This window comes from Crocuta crocuta, unplaced genomic scaffold (assembly GCF_008692635.1).
Source record: "Crocuta crocuta isolate KB4526 unplaced genomic scaffold, BGI_CrCroc_1.0 scaffold396, whole genome shotgun sequence".
Lineage (NCBI taxonomy): Eukaryota > Metazoa > Chordata > Mammalia > Carnivora > Hyaenidae > Crocuta > Crocuta crocuta.
The window spans coordinates 3,874,943-3,896,677 of NW_027533259.1; the positions used below are offsets into that span (position 1 = coordinate 3,874,943).

The window sequence follows — 21,735 nt, forward strand, 5'->3', positions numbered from 1 at the left end:
ATGGGGTGTTCTTCACAGTGCATTATATCAAGAAGCAAATGCTATAGTTTCTCCTTTTACTGGTGATGATAACTTGATTATTTACTTAAGGTGATACCTGCCAGTTTTCTCCAAGGTAAAGTCATTGTAGCTAATAAACACCTGTGGAGAGAAACTTTGATTGTGTAAATATCCTATTACTCTCAAGTTTGTTCATTAGCATTAATATTTATTGATGTTTCTTACATGAAACAGTTATTAAGATGGTTACTTAAAAGCTTTCTTCACAGCGATACCTGGCTGGCTCAGTCAGTAGAACATGCGACTCTTGATCCAGGGGTTGTGAGTTCAGGTTTCATGTTGGGTGTAGAGCTTACTAAAAAAAAAAAAAAAAAAAAAGTGTGTGTGTGGGTGCCTGCTGGGTGGCTCAGTCACTTAGCATCAACTTTGGCTCAGGTCTTGATCTCAAGTTCGAACCCTGCATCAGGCTCTGTACTGACAGCTCAGAGCCTGGAGGCTGCTTCAGATTCTGTGTCTCCCTCTCTCTACCTCTTCCCCTCTTGCTCTCTGTCCCTCTCTCTCTCAAAAATAAATAAACATTAAAACAAAGGAGGAGGGAAGACATTTAGGTCACCCAGTCAGTTAAATGTCTGACTTCAGCTTAGGTCATGATCTCACAGTTCCTGAGTTTTGAGCCCTGCATTCGGCTCTGTGCTGACAGCTCAGAGCCTGGAGCCTGCTTCAGATTCTGTGTCTCCCTCTCTTTCTCCTTGCCCCGATCTTGTTCTTTCTCTCAAAAATAAATGAACACTAAAAAAGTTTTTAAAAGGCATTAAAAAAAAAGTTCTCATCACAAAGGAAAAAATTTTATAACTGAGGTGATGTTAACTGAACTTATTGTGGTAGTCATTTCACAGTATATACATATATCAAAACTTCTACAACTTAAACTTGTGCATTGTTCTTGGGGCGCCTGGGTGGCTTAGTCGGTTAAGCGTCCGACTTTCGCTTAGGTCATGATCTCGCGGTTCGTNCTTGTGCATTGTTCTGTATCAGTTACATCTCAGGAAAATTGTTGCCAAATGGTAACTTTGTTTTTGTAATTCTCTAATTTCTTCTGTGTTAGCTGGCTCCCTGCTTTAAAGAGAAGCTTCCCTCTTATTCATTCATTCATTTGTTCTTACCTGTATATTCTTATTATAATTTTTGACAATGTCCCTATCATTCTTTGAGCACCTTCTTAATTTCTGACCCCACAAGATGTTCCATAATCACCTTGTTCTGTGATTCTGGAACACAGAATGCTAACTGGAATCAGACATTTCTCTAAGGAGCCTTGGTTTCTTTTACTGTAGATGGTATTTAGAGATTTGGTTGCTAGATATGCTTATTGCTACTAAGGAATCATTGCTTCTAAGCTCTCAGTGGACATAGCTAAATGTATATGTATGAGTATGTATGTGTGTGGATGTGTATAATACACCTTTGTTTTGAGAAATGATTATTGAGTTAACCAGTGTCATGGCTGCTAAGAATAAAAAAGTGAATATATCTTCAGCCACATGACCAAGTGATCATGTCCCAGTTAGTAGAAGTTATAAGTCTACTGTGTTTTGTACTCTTGGGATAAATAGATTATTTTCTTGTCCAACTAGATTTCAGAAGTTATTTAGATCTTATCTGGTGAGGAAGATGATATGGATCATGAGAGGTGTGGAAATCATGTTATATGGAGAACAGTTGAAGGAGTTGGGAACATTTAATCTGGAAAAAGATTAACAATATTATATACTTATTACATTCTTTTATTTGGAGGCTGAAGATGTGATAAATATATTTAGTGCTCATTTAGTGCATATAACTAATACAGGTGAATGGAATTTATGAGAGACACAGTTTCTCTCTGCATCAAGAAAGTTTTGAGGCAAACCCTCTTCTAATGGAGTGAGCTGCCTTGAAAACTTCTAACTCCATTATTACCTCTTCAGAGGGGAAGTTTGCCCAGTTTTATATAATTAGTTTGTGCTGCAAGAAGTTGGAACTACTTGAAAGATGGCTTAGTATGGTATATTTAGTGGCTTAGCTAATTGTATATCTCACGAGATGCATCATGAGGAAAGTATTGTGTTCTAAATAACTGTAAGACATGTTGTGTTACATACTCCTCTCTTGGATATTGATAATGCACAATAATATATTAAAGGCCCTGAGAAGTCCTTAGGTAAGGGAAATTTATCTGACTTTTTCTAAACTAGTGGATTCAGGGGACAGGTGAGGCTACAACTGTAATCTACATACAAGGGATTTAAACCAAGATACCTGAGGTGATCATCAAGGAACTGAGTAAAGCCAGAGAAGGTGTCTAAGCACTGAGCTCAGGGAGAAGTGAGCCAGGAAAGAAAGTGAGAAGAAGTAGCCAGAAAGTTAGGAACAAACCCAGGAGAGATTTTGTATAAGTTAAGTGAATAAAGTCTTCCAAGATGAAGAAACATAATTGGCTGCATTGTATACTGCTGATAGGCTGAGTATGATGAGTAACTGAGACCTGATTATTGGGTTTATTATTATTTTGAATGTTTATTTAATCTGAGAGAGACAGAGCACAAGTGGGAGAGGGGCAGAGAAGGAAGGAGACAGAATCCTAAGCAGGCTCTGTGCTGCCACTGCAGAGGCTGACACAGGGCTTGAACCCACTAACCATGAGGTCATGACGTGAGCTGAAACCAAGAGTTGGATGCTCAACCGAGTGAGCCTTCCAGGTCTCCAAGACCTGATCATTGGATTTAGCAACTAGAAGTCATTGGTGGCCTTAAGGAAAGCTTTCAGTAGAGTGTGGGGATTAAAGGCATGATTGGATTGAAGAGAGAAAGTAGAGAAATTGGAGGAGATAGCAAAGCATTGCTGTGAATGAGGGGAGAAATCGAATAGTTGTAGTTTTGAGGCACCTACTTTGGTGTGTTTTTTTAATGTTTACTTATTTATTTTAAGGTTTTTTTATGTTCTTTTTTTTTTTTTTTTTTTGAGAGAGCATGAGTGGGAGAGGAGCAGAGGGAGAGGAACAGAGAGGGAGGGAGACACAGAATCCGAAGCAGGCTCCAGGCTCTGAGCTGTCAGCACAGAGCCCGATGCGGGGCTCAAACCCACGAACCATAGGATCATGACCTGAGCCAAAGTCAGGCACTCAACCAAATGAGCCACCCAGGTGCCCCATAATGTTTACTTGTTTTTGAGAGAGAGAGAGAACATGCAAAGCAGGGGAGGGGCAGAAAGAGAGATAGAAAGAGAATCCCAAGGAGGCTCCATGCTGTCAGAGTCCAATACAGGACTCATTCTCACAACTGTGAGATCATGACCTGAGTCAGAATCTCAACCCACTGGGCCACCCAGGTGCCCGTCTTTTATGGTCTTTTATTGTTGAAAAGATTAGACAAAAATGAAAAGAGTAAGCTATACATAATTGAGCTCATGATTCTGGTTTAAGTAGTAGTTGCAGCATGTTTATAAAGTACTTTTTTTCTGTGGTATAGATTTGAACAGGCTCAAAATGGAAGTATTTTTTTTCCTGATATACAAGAAATTCCCTCAGATTATAAGAATTTAAGTTTAGTAGTTGTGAAATGGTGTTGCATTCCTGAATTTGGTGTAGTAATTTGTTAGTAGTAATATGGAGCAAAGCCCCCAAATTTTATTTTTATTAATCTAATTGATGATCTGGACATATTAATAATGGTGTTACATAAAATAGTAAGGTTTGTAGTCCAGCAATATGTTCATTATTGTAAAAATGAGTTGGTTTCCAATAATAGTTTCCTTCCCCTAAGAAGTACTCTGATTACATTTAAAGCTATGAATCCTAATTTTAAATTGGCCACTGTAACTATAGGACAAAAAATCCAGGGAAAACAAATTGTTTCTCATTTCTGCTTCACCATATTAACCCTCCATCTGCCTTCTTAGAACTAAGCTCAGTCACTAAGTCCAGTTACAATTGATTCCTGTTATTCACAGTAGTTGTGTTCTATAAGGTGGCAGTAAACACTGAATTAGTGGGGGTGCCTGGGTGGCTTAGTCGGTTAAGCGACCGACTTTCGCTTAGGTCATGATCTCACGGTTCGTGGGTTCGAGCCCCGCGTCGGGCTCTGTGCTGACTGCCAGCTCAGAGCCTGGAGCCTGTTTCAGAGTCTGTGACTCCCTCTCTCTCTGACCCTCCCCTGCTCACGCTGTCTCTCTCTCTCCTAGAAATAAATAAAACATTAAAAAAAAAAAACACTGAATTAGTGAACATTGAAGCAAAGGTCCTATGGGAAATACAAGGTTAAGTTCCTATGAACCACTGGTCACAACATTTTCATCAGCTGATTGGTACATAACCTTACTTCATATGTTTTATTGTTTAAAGATACCTTATTTATTTATTGTTGGTTTATTAACTTGAATTCATGGCCAATAGCACTATAACTCATATGAAAATGAAACTTACCTAACACACACATTTTCTTCATAAGATACATCAAAGCCTTCTTCCATTAGGAACATTAGACAGCACTTCAGCACTACTCTTGGGGGCCATATTAAATGAGAAAAATCAGCAACAAAAAGCAAAAAATGCAAAAAAAAGGTCACAAAATAGATCATAAAAAAGATATTTATAGAATGAAAGCTGTCTTAAGAAGACAGATCATTATCTTGTTTGACCTCTTCTGGAAACTTTCACATCAGGCATCTCAAGGTTTTTGCTACTCTGCATGTCTGGAGATGATTAGGGAAAGTATTATGAGTATCTTGACCTTACAAATAACAATAAACTAGCAGGCAGATTTGCATATAACAGAATCTGCAAATAATAAAGACTGTTAGGTAAGAGGCAGCTGTCCAATATGCTAAATGAATGTTTTGGAACATTTACACAACTGAATCGTATTTATGAATACTAGGATTCCAGTTTACTGAAGCTATAATTTTGGAAATTGAAATCTAAAACTCGTTTCAAGTTGTAATTTTTATCAAAGTTCCACAGATATGTGTCTTAAGAGTGTAATTCTGGTACCAGTTTCAGTGTATCTGTTTTTCCTCCACCACCAAGCATTTCTCTGGTAACATCTGGGTGTCCTATAATTCAACTCAATTCTGACACTACCTGTCTGGAGATAACATCACATCCTACCAGGTAAAGTCTCAGTCATGCAAGACTGTCCCTCCTCCTGCCTCAGATACCAATCACAAGTCCAGACTGTCACCTGTGCTTTTGACCTGCATATAGATTAGAGGTTCCCACGACCCTCTCCTGGAGTTCAGTTAATTTGCTAGAGCAGGTCACACTACTCAGAGAAGCATTTTACCTTCTAAATTACTGGTTTATTACAAAAAGATATAACTCAGGAAGAGACAGATACAAGGGATTCATTGGACATGAGATGGGTAAAAGGACACAGAGCTTCCATCCGTTCTGAGCACACTGCTCTCCCTAGATCTCCACATGTTCACCAACCTGGAAGCATTCTGAATCCTGAACTTTTATGATTTTTATGGAGGCTTCATTATAGAGGCACAGATGATTGAATCATTGGGTTCCCGTCTCCACCTGCTCTCTCCCAGGAGGTTGAAGGAAGGGTAGGGGTACGAGTACTCAAAGTTCCAACCTCCTTGACTCCACTGGCAAAGAGTGCCCTTGTTGAGGTGCTTTCCGGAAGTCACCTCATTAACATAACAAAAGACTCCTTTAGCATTCTCCCCATAGGCAATTCAAAGGGTTTTAGGAGCTCTGTGCCAGTAATAGGAATGAATACCAAACACAGTTGACCCTTCAACAACAGGGGTTTGAACTCTGTGAGTCCACTTATATTCAGATTTTTTCCCATAAGTACAGTGCAGTACTGTAGATGTATTTTTTTCTTCCTTCTCATTTTCCTAACATTTTTGTTCTCTTGCTTACTTTACCGTAGGGTAATAATACATAATACGTATAACATACAAGATATGTGTTAATCAGCTGTTTATGTTAGCAATAAGGCTTCTAGTCAACGATTGCCTATTAGTAGTTAAGTTTTGGAGAACTCAGAAGTTACATGTGAATTTTCAACTTTGCGGGGGGGGGGGGTCTCTGCTCCATCATCTGAGTTCAAGGGTTAACTACATTTCTTACTATGAATCAAAGTATCACAAAGAGATGGTTATATGAAGTTTAGGAAAAATAACCCTAGAGCACCTTCCCCACATTTCCCCTTTCCCAAATACTTTCAGCATTTTTAGTGATATTTTATTTCTCTGTCTTTAGACACGTATGTGACTTGGTCATCTACAGAGGCATAGAGAAATAGTCACGCTATTATTACTATTGTCTGGAGTGAGAGTGCTTTAATAGCTTGTAACTAGACCTTTCAGTCCCACCTTTACTCCCACTTCTAGTGGAAACTGAGCCACAGTCCTTGAAGCTTGTGTTGAATTTTATGGTATAAATTGAGTTTATGTTCTTTTGTCCACTCTTGTGTTCTGCTTTCTCAGACCTGTGAGGTCTGTTAGTAGTCATATGTTTTATTTAAAGCTTCATTTTTATTTTTGTTTTCTCTCTATTCTACTTGTACTTCTCTATGTATGCCTTTGGTATAATTTTAGTTATATACTGGTTTTTTTTTTTTAAGTTTATTTTGAAAGAGAGAGAGAGAGAGAGCACATGAGCATGAGTGGAGGAGGGGTAGAGAGAGGAGAGATAGAATCCCAAGCAGGCTCTGTACTGTCAGCGCAGAGCCCAGCATGGGGCTCAAACTCACAAATTGTGAGACCATGGTCTCAGCCAAAGTCAAGAGTTGACCCTTAACTGACTGAGCCCCCAGGCATCTCTCAGTTATATAGTATGAAGGAGTAAAGTTAGATGCATGTGTTTAGTTTGCCTTTTTTTTTCCTGGTAGTTTAAAATACTTAAATCTAAAATTACTCTTTAAGTAATTAAGTCATTTGAATGCTACTACTTCTATGTCCTCACAATTTAATTTCCTGATGAACTTGGCCTAGAAGAATCCAGTGTGTCTTGTGAAATAGGTCAGAGCAGGGATAAATTTATCTTATTTTATTTTTATTTTTAAAAATGCTTATTTATTTTGAGAGAGAGAGAGAGCAGGAGAGAAGCAAAGAGAATCCCAAACAGGCTCCATGTTGTCAACTCAGGGCCCAACTTGAGGCTCCACATCGCAAACTGTGAGATCATGACCTGAGCTGAAATCAAGAGTCGGACACTTAACCAACTGAGCCACCCAGGCTCCCTGATAAAAGTTATTTTAGACAGAGGAAATATGACCAGGACTAGAAGGAAAGCATGAAAATGTATGGTACATTCAGAAACCCACAAGGCTACATTGTGGCATACGTGTATGGATGGTAGATTGGAGAAGGTAGATGAGAGATCGTGTATGGAAGAAGATAGAGATGATGGATGCTACTGATTGTAAAGGCAATAAATCTATGATCAGGTTGTGAAAAAAAGGGGGGTTATCTACTATACTGACTAAATGTTTTTGTTTTTAAGTTTATTTATTTATTTTGATAAAGAGCATGTGAGCAGGGGAAGGGCAGAGAGAGAGGGAAAGAGAAAGAATCCCGAGCAGGCTCCACACTGTCAGCAGAGGCCCTGATGTGGGGCTCAAACCCATAAAACGTGAGATTGTGACCTGAGCTGGAACCAAGAATCAGACGCTTAACCGACTGAGCCACCCAGATGCCCCTGATTAGACTCTTTTCTTAGGCAATGGGAAATCATTAGATATTTTTAAAGAGGAGATAGACATGAGGAGGTCAGGACTTCAGAAAATGAAGAAGTAGTAAGAGACTGTTAGAGTATTCCTGGTAATAGATGATGGTGACTTGCACCAGACCTGATAGTGGGCCAGGAAGGATTATAAGAGACATGTGTTGACAGTTTGACAAAGTAGACTGTATTAATTTATTCCTTCATGTTTGCTGAGTGGTTCCTGTGTGCCACATACAAAACTTGTGGTGGTGGGAAAGGAAAAAAGACAAGTGAGATGCTAGGGTTCCTTGTGTGAGTAGCAGATTGAGTAGATAGTAAAAGAAAAGCTGATTTGAGAAGGAAAAATGCATTTTAGGTTTTTTTTTCTTGGAGGTGCTTATAACAGGTTCACAGTAGAGCTTAATTTATGGTCCCGTATTTTCTGTTTAGTATCTTGAATTTAAAAGAAGAAGTGAAACTGGAGGTCCTCCCTTTACTTCCGTTAGGAATAACAGAAGTAAAAGTGCAGCTGTTGTTAGTTCTGTTAAAAAACAAAATACAACCGAGTGAATTTAAAGATACGCTAAGTATTCAGTGATTCATGAATTGGGCAGCATCCTGTCTAGCAGATAGAAAGGAGCTCCAAAAAGCTAAACAGAATAGAAGATTTTTATAGGCAGAAGGGGCAGGGGCAAGGAAGAAGCAGATTACTTCATTTTTCTTTGGGGGTCAAAAGGGGTCTGTTAGGCAGATTACCTCACTAGTGCTGACCAGGAAATTCCAGATTCACTAGTTTAAGATGACATTCCTGGGAAGAGTTGAAGCTGCAGTTAGGTTAAGTATTACGTTTTGGTTTGCTGACATGGGGCTTATACACATGTGACTCCATTTGGAGTCTGTTGCCTGTTTATTTATTTATTTATTCATTCATCCATTCATTCATTTTTTTATACTTAACAGCTCTATCTTAGAATAATTAAATTTTACTTTTCATTTACATCAGTAACTTAAAAGATTACATTTAGCACTTATTTTTTATTTAAAAACATTTTTTAATGTTTTTTATTTATTTCTGAGAGAGAGAGAGAGCTTGAGCAGGGGAGGGTCAGAGAGAGAGGGAGACACAGAATCTGAAACAGGCTCCAGGCTCTGAGCTAGCTATTAGCACAGAGCCCGACGCAGGGCTCGAACCCACAAACTGTGAGATCATGATCTGAGCCGAAGTCTGACGCTTAACTGACTGAGCCACCCAGGCACCCCTACATTTAGCACTTAAAACATAAATGTTGAAAAAGATAAATGTAGGGTTTATGAATAAAAATGAAGTAGGAGCACAGAGCTTTTCTTCACTAAAACCAAAAACAGAAGGAAAAAAGTGGGTGGGGAGACGAGAAGGCAAAAATTGAAACAGAAGAGGACAAAAAAGGGGTATGTGTGAACTTACGCCAAATACTTCAAAAATTGGAGGCCAAGGAAAGAGTGAGAAGATAACAGGTGTGTTGGATGAGGTTTGTAATTCCAGCTCCACATATCAGAAGCCAGACTAAGGAAGACAAGGCCTGCAAATCAGAAGCAAGCTCACTGTTACTGCCCCTGGAGGCAGAGCTAAGAGGTGAATAGGGAGCAAAAAGTCAAGGAAAAATCCTTGAGAAGACCCTGCATACTAACGCTGAGCCTCACAGAGTCAGGGAACATTGCCATTTTTAATTATGCTTTGGTAAAGGACAAGAGCCAGAGCCCACAAAGGTGTAATAGCCCTCTGACTGGAGGGATAGATCCTCATACAAGATACTTAATGAAATTTCAGCAGTGGCTGTACTCAGTCCAAATTTTGCTTTCCCCATTTCCTGCATCTTTGGGTTATAGAAAAATAGATGAAAAGCAATATCCAGTTCTCAAACTGAAGATTATGTGTGTGTGTGTGTGTCTGTGCATACACATGTCAGCACAGAAATAAAAATGATCCCAGCTACAGTGAGTATAGTGTTGAGGTTGTTAAGCAGAACCTATTGGATATCAGAATAAGTAGGAGCTTAGCAGAGCAGAGCATTTAATCAAGATTAAAAAAAAAAAAAAAAAAAGGAATGGCAGCTCTACAGGTATGCCACAGGAAGGAAATAAAGGAAAGAAATGACCATGCAAAGATTCTCCTGCATAAAAGTAATGTGTATCCCTGGCAGAGATTACAACAAATAGAAAAGAAAAAAACTACTCAAAAAGATATTCTGAAATAAAACATACATTTGCAGGTTGAAAGACACTAAATAACAGGGGGGAAATTTTATGACATCATTAAAATGGACTGTATCTTAGAAGTAACTAACTTTATTATTTTTTTAATGTTTATTTATTTTTGATAGACAGAACACAAGGGTGGAGGAGAAGAGAGGGAAACACAGAATCTGAAGCAGGCTCTAGGCTCTGAGCTGTCAGCACAGTGCCCAACGCAGGGCTTGAACTGACAGACCATGAGATCATGGCCTGAGCTGAAGTCGTTTGCCCAACCGACTGAGCCACCCAGGCGCCCCAGAAATAATTAATTTCAAAAATGAGAGAATTATTTTGGCATCCTGTAAAAAAAAAAAAAGAACATGACCTATAGAAGCAGGAACAGAAATTTAGCTGGCTGCAGACTCCTCAATTTTGGTCAGTACCAGAAGACAGCAGAAGAATATTTACAAAGTTTTGTTGGAAAAGAAGAGTGAACCAAAAGTAAGCCCAACAGTATCTGTAAGATTTGGTTTGGCTGCTGATAACAGTGGCTGTTATAAGTCAGTCACATGATTTATATTGAAGTGATCTTGGAAAGGCACATCTTTCGATTAAGTATACACTTGCTCACTTTTGACAAATATATATGCCTATGTAATCCACCTGTGATTTTAAATATTGACCATGTGTTTATGGTTCCCAGACTTGTATCACCATCCTTCTTTATCTCCAGCTTCAGATTCATCTCTCTAACTACCTGTTTGACTTGTTTATTTTAATGTCTAGTCACTTTAACAGGTCTGACATTTTTGTATGTACTCTCATAAACTTTTTTATTTTAATGTGTGTCCATTTCAGAAAATGGTTCAAACCAAAAATTTAGATTCTTGTTTCTAATCACTTTCCCCAACCTGCCTCGTCCTAGTCCGTTTCCATATCTTGTGGATTTTACCCATAAATAAAACTCAAAACTGCCCACTTAGTGCCGTCTCTGCTGATTGCACCTGAGCCCAATATATTGTCCTCTTCTGCATATATAAAGTCTTCTGGACAAGACTTTCTTAACTAGCATCACTGCTTCCCCTCTAGCTCTTCAGTCCAGTCTGTTCTCTACATAGGTGTCAGAGTGGTCTTTGCAAAATAGAATATTACTGCTTTCTTGAATCACTTCAGTGATTTCCTATTTTGTAATAAAATTATTTGCTATGGTGCCTGGGACTCCATGGCCCCTACCTCCCTTTCGTAGATCATCTTGAATCACTGTCATTTGTGTTACATTGGCTTTCTTTCTGTTCTTTAAAAATACCAAGCTCATTCCCGCCTCAAGGTCTTTGTGTTTGTTCCTCCCTCTGCTCAGAATGTCCTCCCTCAATTCTTCATATTGTTGGCTGTTCTCAACCTTTAGATCTCAATTCCCATGTCATCTCACTGGGACTTCTTTGACCATTCTTTTCAAAAGTTTCCCACCCTATCCCAATCATATCTCCCTGTTCATTTCTTTTGTGGCACTTCTTCAACACCCAATTATCTCGTTTGTTGTTCGTTTTCTGTCTTTTCTCTTTGCAGTGTAAGTTTAATCAGGGCAGAGACCTTGTTTGGTGTTCACTGTTGGATCCTCAGAGCCTAGAATAGTGCAGTATTAGTAGTAGGTGTTCAGTAAATAAGTATTTTATTAAACAATCAGACATTGGCTTAAATGTCTTTAATGATTTTCACATTTTATTCATAGCATTTTTGATGAGGTATAGTTAACTATTTTAATCTCTAAGTAAAATTATTTTTAAGATCTGTTAAATCTTTAAATCATTTGTATATCATTTAGTGCATTATTATTTTGGTATAGAGTACCTGGACAACTTATTTAGTGACTGTTTCTACTAGAGGCCAGTAATAACATATCTACATTTGAGTGGAGCCTGATTGGTGGATGGTAAGAATTTCTTGTGAGTAAATGAGGAAGTTAAACCATTTAGATTGTATCTCATTGATTTTTTTTTAAGTAGCATAACAGTCAAATAAAAATATTAAGTACTTTTTTTTTAAGCCCAAAAAAATGCTCAAGAAATAGTAGAGATGTTGTGGGTATATGCTAAGGTTAAGAAACCCTGAAATTTACAATGTTGCATTTAAGGACAAACAGGGTGGGTTACTTGTACCCATCAGGAAGTCCCACAGAGGTCTCTGTGGGTGATACTAAGACTATCACTCTAGGGATTCTCTTGGATTTCATAATGGCACAAAATGTTTTTGTAAATGCAGATTTAGAAAGCTATGTGCTTATAATTTTCCTTCTTAGATTGGGTGTTATCCTCTAGCTCCAAATACCCAGACTATGCATTGGTTCCATGCAGGAAAATAAGAATTACAAATACCCTTTTTATGAACTGGTATAAGAGGAAATGCTTAGCTTTTTTTATTAGACCTTATTTTCCATTTCATTTTTTGTCCTAAGATTGAAAACAACTTTAAACCTGTAGTGTATAGTATTTATTCTTTACAGCATTTCTGTGAAATCATATCCTCATTCCAGATTTAAAACTTTGCAGAAAATTGTAGGAATCTGTGGGTCACATGGTTAGAAAGTAGCTGCCTTGAAGCTAGTAGATTTCCTTCAACCCATACCATGTTCCCTCTACCACAGTTTTACCGTTTTCCCAACTTCGGTATCAGAATAAAAATTTTGATTTGGACCTTAGCATTTATTACCTTTTTAAGGACAGAACAGCTTTGTTCCTAGTTTCTAAAGCAAGAAAATGGCTTTTTTAGCTGTGGAGGAAGCCACTGAGTTATGTTTAATTTTAGCATTAGGAATGAAGTTAGACTAGACTTAGCATGTTTGACTTTAATTCCTTTTCATTATACTTTTTAAATCTACAAATATTTATATATTGGTTGATTGAGTGACATGTCAGTAAATAAACCAGCCATATTTATTATATTTCGCAATATTTTATACCTCTTAGTGTTAGGAAAGCGTATGTTTCTGTGTTTATGCACATGTCACAGTAGTGCAGGAGTTGGATGGGTAGAATTTTCAGTTGTGGTCCTTAAATTGCTTTCATCTGTGGGGGTGCTTTCATTAGCAGTTTTTAAATTTGGTTTGTAAACATTGTGTTTAATATATACAAAAAAGCTATAAGAGAATTCAGAGATAATGACAACATTGGACTACTCTCAAAAAATTTATAGATGGGATGGGGCCACATATCAACAAGTACATACACACACACACACACATACACCATATTAAGTATAATGGGAACACAGAACAGAATGAGAAATCTTTAGTGGAGGAATTTAGGAGAAACTTGTAGAGAAAGTGGAATTTAGGATGCCTTTTGGAAATCCCCCTTGTTTTTAAAGAGAAGTGTTAATTTTAACACAGAGGTAGAAAAGTATGGGAAGTGTGGAATGGTTGAAACAGGATGTATGAAAACAGTTGAACATAAGGGAAGGGAATCGAAAATAATATAAAAACAAGGAGTGGGTAAAACATAAGAGACTTTTTTAAAAAAAATATTTATTTATTTTGAGAGAGAGAGGAAGAATGAGTAGGGGAGAGCAGAGAGAAAGAAGATCCCAAGCAGCCTCCATACTGTCAGTGCAGAGCCCGACATGGGGCTCAGTCCCATGTACAGTGAGATCATGATCTGAGTGGAAATGGAGAGTCCAACGCTTAACTGACTGAGCCTCCCAGGTGCCCCATGTAAAAGACTCTTAAATATAGAAAATAAACAGGGTTGCTGGAGGGGTTGTGGATGGGAGGATGGGCTAAATGGGCAAGGGGCATTAAGGAAGACATTTGTTGAGATGAGCATTGGGTGTTGTATGTAGGGGATGAATCACTGGATTCTCCTCCTGAAATCATCATTGCACTATATGCTAACCAACTTAGATGTAAATTAAAAATAAATAAATAAATGAGTGCGTGCATGAATGAATGAATGAATGAATAAAGAGACAGGATGTATGAGAAGATGATAGCAGTAATGTTGATAAGTAGGTTAGGGTGAGATTTTAAAAGGTCTAAATATAACTCTGAAGGGTCTAAATAAGTTTGTAAAGGCAGGAGGAAGTGATACAAGGCTGTTGAATAGACTAATAATGAAATCAGAGTCTGAGAAGCTTTACGTAAACTACGTTTTAAAAAAGCCCTGTGTTGGGGCGCCTGGGTCGCTCAGTCGGTTAAGCATCCAACTGCAGCCTAGGTTATGATCTCGCGGTTCATGGGTTTGAACCCTGCATCGGGCTCTGTGCTGACAGCCATCTCAGAGCCTGGAGCCTGTTTCGGATTCTGTGTCTCCCTCTCTCTCTGACCCTCCCCTGCTCGCACTGTCTGTCTGTCTCAGAAATAAATAAAAAACACTAAAAAATTAAAAAAAAAAATAACCCGTGTTCCATTTTGTCTAAAAGATTTATTACGCTAAGTTCCATTTATGTAACACTGATTTAACTAATAGTAGTGTTTTGGGGTGAGTTAGTAAAGGAATTCAGAGAAACTCCTGTATGTTTTTAGAACTGTTAGTTGTTTAGCCTTTATTGAGTTGTGGAATGTCTGGCTAGATGGCACTAGTGAGAAACTAAGGCCCAGAGAACTCAGTAACTAACTCAAAAGCACATCACATTTAGCATAAGAACTTGGATCTAGAACCCAGTTCTGATGCTTAGTCATTGCTTTTTCTTTGCTCTGCTTCCTCTACTGCATATTTTAAAGTACTAGGTATTTAGAGACAGAGAGGAAGAAAGATGCTTTTTTTCCCTTTACGGTGTTTACATGGAATCAAATGACATGTGACTATACTGCTTTTTGTTTTTAATTAAATACCAGATTAAACAGTACAGACCAGTGCTGGAAGAGATATCAAGCTTCAGCACTTTTTGTCCAAGTGATCCCTTGTGAGAAGCTTCTTTGTAGAGTAAGTAGGATTCAAACTGACTGAAGAGGATGGATGAGTGGAGAAAAGGAGTGAGAATAACAGCACAAGCGAAGCATCAGTGGTGGGCATGAGTTTAGAGCATGGGGAGAGCCATGATAAAACAAGTTTGTTTCAGAATAATGAGAGAAGTTCATTATAACATTTGTAGTCTTTGATAGACTAGGTTTCTTTCTTTTTTTTTTTTTTAAGACTTTTTTAGGTTTATTTATTTTAGACAGAGACAGAGCATGAGTGGGGAGGGGCAGAGAGAGAAGGAGACACAGAATCCGAAGCAGGCTCCACTCTCTGAGCTGTCAGCACAAGAGCCCAGTGCAGAGCTCGACCACCCATGAGATCATGACCTGAGCCGAAGTCAAATACTTAGCTGACTGAGCCAACCAGGTGCCCCTATTTTTTGATAGACTGAGTTTTTTTTCTAACATAAGGAATGGTTAAAAACCTGTCTTTTTGAGGGGGCTACAAACATTACCCTTGAGCATTACTATATTTGATAAGTGGGATTTTATAAAGGTGGACTTAACATACAATTCTCTTCATAGTCATCCTTTTCGTCTACCCTGGGTTTTGGTATTATAAATGTATTTTACATTGCCCTTGATATAGTAAAGAGTAATTTCGGGTGTTTTAACAAGGTATAATGATTAAAGCAGTGTTAAGGAGAGAATTAGCTCAGAATAACTGTCTCTACCAATATTTCAATAGTATACCTGCTGTTAGCTCTGTGGTTTATAATTGGATTATTTTATATCTTAATACTGATCTTTCTCTCAGATCATTTGATCAAAAACAAGATTCTTAATTCAAGGTATCCAGCAAGTTCTCTATGCTGCTCTTTTTTTTTTTTTTTTGTAAATTAACTTTAATGTCATAATGTAGCATTGAAACAGCATGAACTGTCAATATGAGAGAGACTGTAAACCTCTGTTCCTGGACTGTCAGAATCATCTTAATCATGAAATCACTGGGGCGCCTGGGTGACTCAGTCGGTTAAGTGTCCGACTCCGGCCCAGGTCATGATCTCACGGTTGGTGGGTTAGAGCCCTGCGTTGGGCTCTGTGCTGACAGCTCAGAGCCTGGAGCCTGCTTCAGATTCTGTGTCTCCCTCTCTGTCTGACCCTCCCCTGCTCACGCTGTCTCTCTCTCTCTCAGAAATAAATAAAACATTAAAAAAAAGAGAAAAAAAAATCATGAGATTGTTTGTTGACTTATTCTTGTTATTTATATCCATATGAAATTTGGATGTCTTTGAATGTACTTTCTCAGATGTCCGATTCAGAAATGTATCTCAGCATGCTGTAAAACCTGTTTTAAAAATAGGTATGAGCCACTTGTGTCACTGAAAGCCTGTTGACACAATGGAAAAACCATTAAATGAGCTTGCAGAACAAACCTTGCCATTACTGAGGAAGGGCTTGTTTTAAAAAAAAAGTAGATTGACTTTTTATTTCCGTAGATCCAAATAAATACAAATAAAATGTTTATAACATTTCATATACCTTGTGTCCTGTTATAATTGATTTTCAAAATTTACTCCTAAGTGTAGCTTGGTGTAAACCAAAGTATATTAAAAAATAATCTTTTAGATCATTTTATTTAAAGCAGGCAATGTTTGCCTCACTTTCATTGAAGCTTTTTTAAAAAAAGTTATTACTATTTATATACAACTGCTTAAAGATTCCCCAATTATATTGAATACTTCATACATTGAATAGATGGAGTGAATAAAAAAATCCTTTCACATTTTGTATATGAAATGCATATTATTTGTACTCCTGGAGATATTAGGAGAGAGAATCTTTTATCTTGGTAGATAACCTAGAAGTTTTGTTAATAAAGGTTAGGTAAAGTGAAAGGTTAAAGTGAAAGAATGAGATTTTCCTAGGTTTTATATCATTTTTTGTGATACATTTTTTGAAATACTTTCGCATTTGGCAAAGGTGAGGGGCAGGAGAAGGGAGCAGGGGAATTCTAACTAGTTTGGAAAACATGTGTCTTGACAAACAAATATAATGAAGGTGTAATGTAAATGCATAGAACCGTAACAGAATGAGTGGAAAAAACTTTAGGATGAAATGTGCTAAAGCTAATGAACTACTGCCAGAGGTGTTTAGGACAAAAAACCAAAATGGGAGATTTTATTTTTGTTTTATTTTATTTTATTTTATATTTTCTTTATTTTTCAGTGTTCATTTTTGAGAGAGAGAGAGACAGAGCATGAACAGAGGAGGGGCAGAGAGAGAGGGAGACAGAATCCTAAGCAGGCTCCAGGCTCTAAGCTGTCAGCACAGAGCCCTATGTGGAGCTCAAACCCACAAACTGTGAGATCATGACCTGAGTCTAAGCTGGATGCTTTCTTTAACAGACTATGCCACCTAGGTACCCCAATTTTATTTTAAATTTTTTTTATTTTAATGTTTTTTAATTAGAGAGAGAATGAGTGGGGGAAAAGGGGGGGAGGGAGAGAGAGCGAGAATCCCAAACAGGCTCCATGCCCAGCACAGAGCCTGACTTGAGGCTAGATCCCATGACACTGGGATCATGACCTGAGCCTAAATTAAGAGCCAGACAATCAAATGACCGAGCCACCCAGGCACTCCCAAAATGAGAGATTTTAAATCACTTAGGGAAAAGGTCCCCAAAAAGCCTGGTGAGAGAAATGAAAGTTGCCACACCTGACTAAGAAACTTCAATGGTGGTGAACTTTGAAATCTCTAAATACTCCTATGTGCATGTAGTTGGAAATTGACATTGTGATTTTATGATACCCTGGTAGCTATTTTTATTTTAAATGTCAGCAAAACCTGATTGCATGTATTCCTTCTCTAAACCTTTAACCATGTTTAAAAAAGGAAATACAAACACTTCCTAGTTCCTGGCTTGCAGAATTTTAAAATATAAAATTAATAATAAAAATAATCATAATTAACATTTGCTCTATGTACTGGACTGTGGTAGGCATTTTATGTATAATATCTGATCAGTCACAAAAACCCTCTAAGGGATGAATAGATAATTATTCCTATTGTACAAGTGAAAGAAACTGAGGTTAGATTAAGTTACTTCTTCAATATTACATACTAGATAGTGGAAGACAGTATTTCAATTCAGGTCTTTTGGCTCTCTGCTCCTCCATGTGTCAGAATTGAAAAACATAGTTTGCTTGAAATTGGCCAGTTAACGATGGAATTATTATCATCTTAGGAAAGGTAATAGAACAATCTGATTTATAACACTGTTAGAAATACACACATCAAGTAAATTCTGCCTTAAATTTTATTTAGAGATTTATCATCTGAACATTTGGTCTGCAGATAATAATTTTCTTTATATTTGAATCCTCGTATGCTTCCAAGAACGATTTATAAACTGGTATTTTGTTTACTCTGGGCAAACTCTGTAGCAGCAGCATCTATACAATTGCAGACCTGCATGTGCTCACTAGCGTGCTTTACTCCCAGGATTTCCCTGAAATCCTCTGTGGCCTTGAATGATACTGGTTTGTAAAGAGTTCTGGGGCAATTATCTGTGTTTGAACCTGTTTAGGCTCATCCTTAACACCATACCCTCCATGCCAGCCTGGTCTTATGACTAAAGAAGTATTCCAGAGTTAACTGGAATCAGCCTGGAATTAATTCTGTTCAGGGCTAAGGAACCATTAAGCTTTGAATCCAAAACTGTTTTAGACAAATACAAGATGCTTATGAAATGGCCTGTGGTAAATTTCTGAGTATTAGCAAACTGATATCTGAGAAGTATTTAATATTAATTATTCCTATGTAGTTAACCCTAATATTGGTTTAGTATTTAAGATAAATTAGTTAAGTTTCTCCAGTTATTTGATTTTAGTTCACTTAGTTGTGTTTATTGAGTACCAGGGAAAATTAAATGTGGTTATAAATTTTGGCATCTTTATCAAGCCATCTTTTAGGAACGGTAATTGTCACTAGTTCCTAGATAGGAACTGTAGCAAAACTGATCTGTTACTGAGTGAATGAATGGATTTCTACTTATAAATGAAGAAGTCCCAGTATAACCTGGGAAATTCTGAAATTTATTTCAAAGGCCTATTTTAAAAAAATCTGTCTTGTTAGAAAATTCAAGTGTTACATTCTCTCAGAAAGATCCTTTTATTATGGCAACTGATTTTTGTTTACTTAAGAGAACCTGTTGCTAAAATAGTAATGAGGAAGGGTGTAATACAAGTATAGTCATACACCCCTTGCTCTGCAAGTAACCAGAGTGCTATGTATGCATGTTGTTCAGTCTCCTTTTGGAAGGTGGAAGTAAAGTCATCTGTGTGTTTTTCTTTCTTGCACAGCCTAAAATGACGAATGTGTGATTTCAGTGGAATAAATGGCGTCCAAAGTCACAGATGCTATAGTCTGGTATCAAAAGAAGGTAAGTTGATAGTCAAAGCTTTAAACCTCTTGAATATTTTTATTCTAAAAATGTATGCTTTTTCTTTAAGTGCTATGGATTTATGTCAAATATTACCTGAAATAATGACAAATAGATTTCAGGATCTTTTGAGTGGAAAGGGAGCATTTTGGTTTTTCTTGTGCTAATTTTATTTCTACAGAAATTGGGAAGATGATGCTGACAATATTTTGCTCCACTTTTTATTCCACATTATTAAAGTAGCTAGATTAGTTATTTTCAGTTATAATATAAGCCATATTTTCAGGATTTTGAATATAATTAGCATTTTATAAAAGCATTAATTTTTTCTTGCATTAATTTTTTTTAAAGCTAGGTTAGAAGAAGTGTTATAAAATTATAACACTTTTATATCTAAAAACTAGTCTTAATCTGTTTCTTATAAGTTACAATTCAACAGCTAAATGAATCTTTTCAGTAAAATAAACCTTTGAGGACTGTATTTTTCAAACCAAAATAGTAAAATGTTTATCTTGATGTTTTAGGATTAGTTGTCATAACTGTTTAACTAGCTGTGTCATCTATATATTTCAAAATAAGCTCTACCAATGTAATACTTTTATGAAGTGCAAGAGAACAAATGCCTTTTTTGAAAATAAAGTGTTTTTTTCCTAAAGAGTATTGTTTAGACTCTTTAAAATGTGTGTTTACATATTTAAAGCTTTTCTTATATGGGGTAAAATCAGACAATTTGTAATTTTAATTGAATTGGACATGGTAATTAGAGAGCTTTAAAGATTAAACAAACCTGAGAAGACTGTCTTTCTTTTCTGTTTGGAACATACCACAGATATATAGGATCACATGTTTCATATAAGGTGCTGAATTGGAAGTATTCACATTGATCATACTATTAATTCTGTCTTTTGTAGTTCTGTGTTCATGTCATCTTTACCTTTAAACTTACAGTCAACTTAAAACTGAAATAATAAAACTAAAACAATTATTTTTTATTTTTTATTTCCTACATAGATCCTTGAAAGCTTTTCTTTTAATGTGTACTTATGAGAGTAATGTTTATTAAGCATTTTATCTATTTGGCTTTTTATGTTAAACATTTCAAACTTCACTGAAGATCATTTGTAGAACATGCTAGATTGTCCTTTCTTGGTAACAGAGAGTTTGAAATATTATACTCGCATTCAGTTAGCACACTAATACCCTTCTTATTTGAGGGTCATTTACCTAGCAGCTTTGGATATGTGCAACCAAAAAATTCTCCAGAGCAGCCATAACAGATGTCACAAATTATATCTAGCAAATGTAATCACACATTTTATGTTAGTGAGTCACCAGAACCATTAACCAGATTTTATTTGCTCTATTTTTAAATTTTGCTTTTAGATTTAATTTTCTTGAAGAAATACATGTGACTGATTTGAAAGATTAATATTTTAGGGCTAATTGAAAAAAAGTATATATATATATAGCAGCTACCAGTACTAACCTTTCCCTGTCCTTACCCAACCTCTGAGCTCTGCTCCCTAGAGGCAATTATTTTACATTCTTTATAGCTGAAATCAAAGTTCTACTCTTCATCCCTGGCAGGAAGTTAGGAAGGATGGGTTCCAAATTTGGGGTGTGAAGTTTTGGTTTTCTTAATTACTTTTGGGAGAATGCTGATATTTGTGGGTTAGAAATCAGAGATACTAAATGCCATGCAATATTCTAAACAAGGGTTGGCAAACTTTGTCTGTAAAGGGCCATGTAGTAAATATTTTAGATTTCAGAGCCATAAGGTATCTGTGACAACTCAGTTCTGCTATTCTGTGGTACGAAAGCAGCCACAGACAATATGTAAATGAATGAATCAATGAGTACCACTGTGTTCCAATAAAATTTAATTTACAAAAACAGGCAGTGGGCTAGATTTGGTCCACAGGTCTTAGTTTGCTTCTGTGTACTCTAACATAGCCCCATACAACAAAGAATTGCCCTTTTCCACCTGCATTCGTGCCCTGTTAAATGATGCTGGTTTTTTTTTTTATGGTAATTATGTTTTTAAACTTTGACTTTTCTTGATTATTTCATTGTAGATGTTACTGTTGATTTCTGACTGTATGATTTTTTATGAGTTCCCCCTCCCACCAGTCTCCCCTCCCCCAATCCTCCCAATAACTACAAATTTTGGTGAAATCAGTATGCAGGGCTTCTGTTTGTGTTTGCATTGTTTAGAGCTATGTCATGTAATATACTCTGATATTTTCTGTCTGTGCAACTTTTTCCCCCTTTTGCTTAATTTTTCTAATTCTCCAAAGTCTCTGTTAGAACTATAAAACTCTTTTTGTTGTAGTCAGTCACCTTCAAAGATTCCAGTAGTTCTTGCCCCTGCCCCCAACCCTCTCTTTGGGAATGACCTCCGTGGAATTCTCTGTTCTTCTGCTCCATTCCAAGGTTGAGGGAGGGGAGGGAGGGAGGTTGGAAGTGGGTGGAGGGTGGGGGCGTGGAAGG

At 37.1% G+C, this 21,735-nt stretch overlaps 1 protein-coding gene across 3 annotated transcripts in view; it reads left to right on the plus strand.

The window, feature by feature from the left end:
- PHTF2 (putative homeodomain transcription factor 2) overlaps nt 1–21,735 on the plus strand; it is a 127,745-nt gene that overhangs the window by 13,573 nt on the left and 92,437 nt on the right. For all 3 annotated transcript variants that reach the window (XM_077746963.1, XM_077746964.1, XM_077746965.1), the window contains exon 2: nt 19,166–19,245. In XM_077746963.1, the coding sequence (XP_077603089.1) occupies nt 19,201–19,245 (45 nt within the window). In that variant the 5' untranslated portion in view covers nt 19,166–19,200. The remainder of the gene's footprint in view (nt 1–19,165; nt 19,246–21,735) is intronic.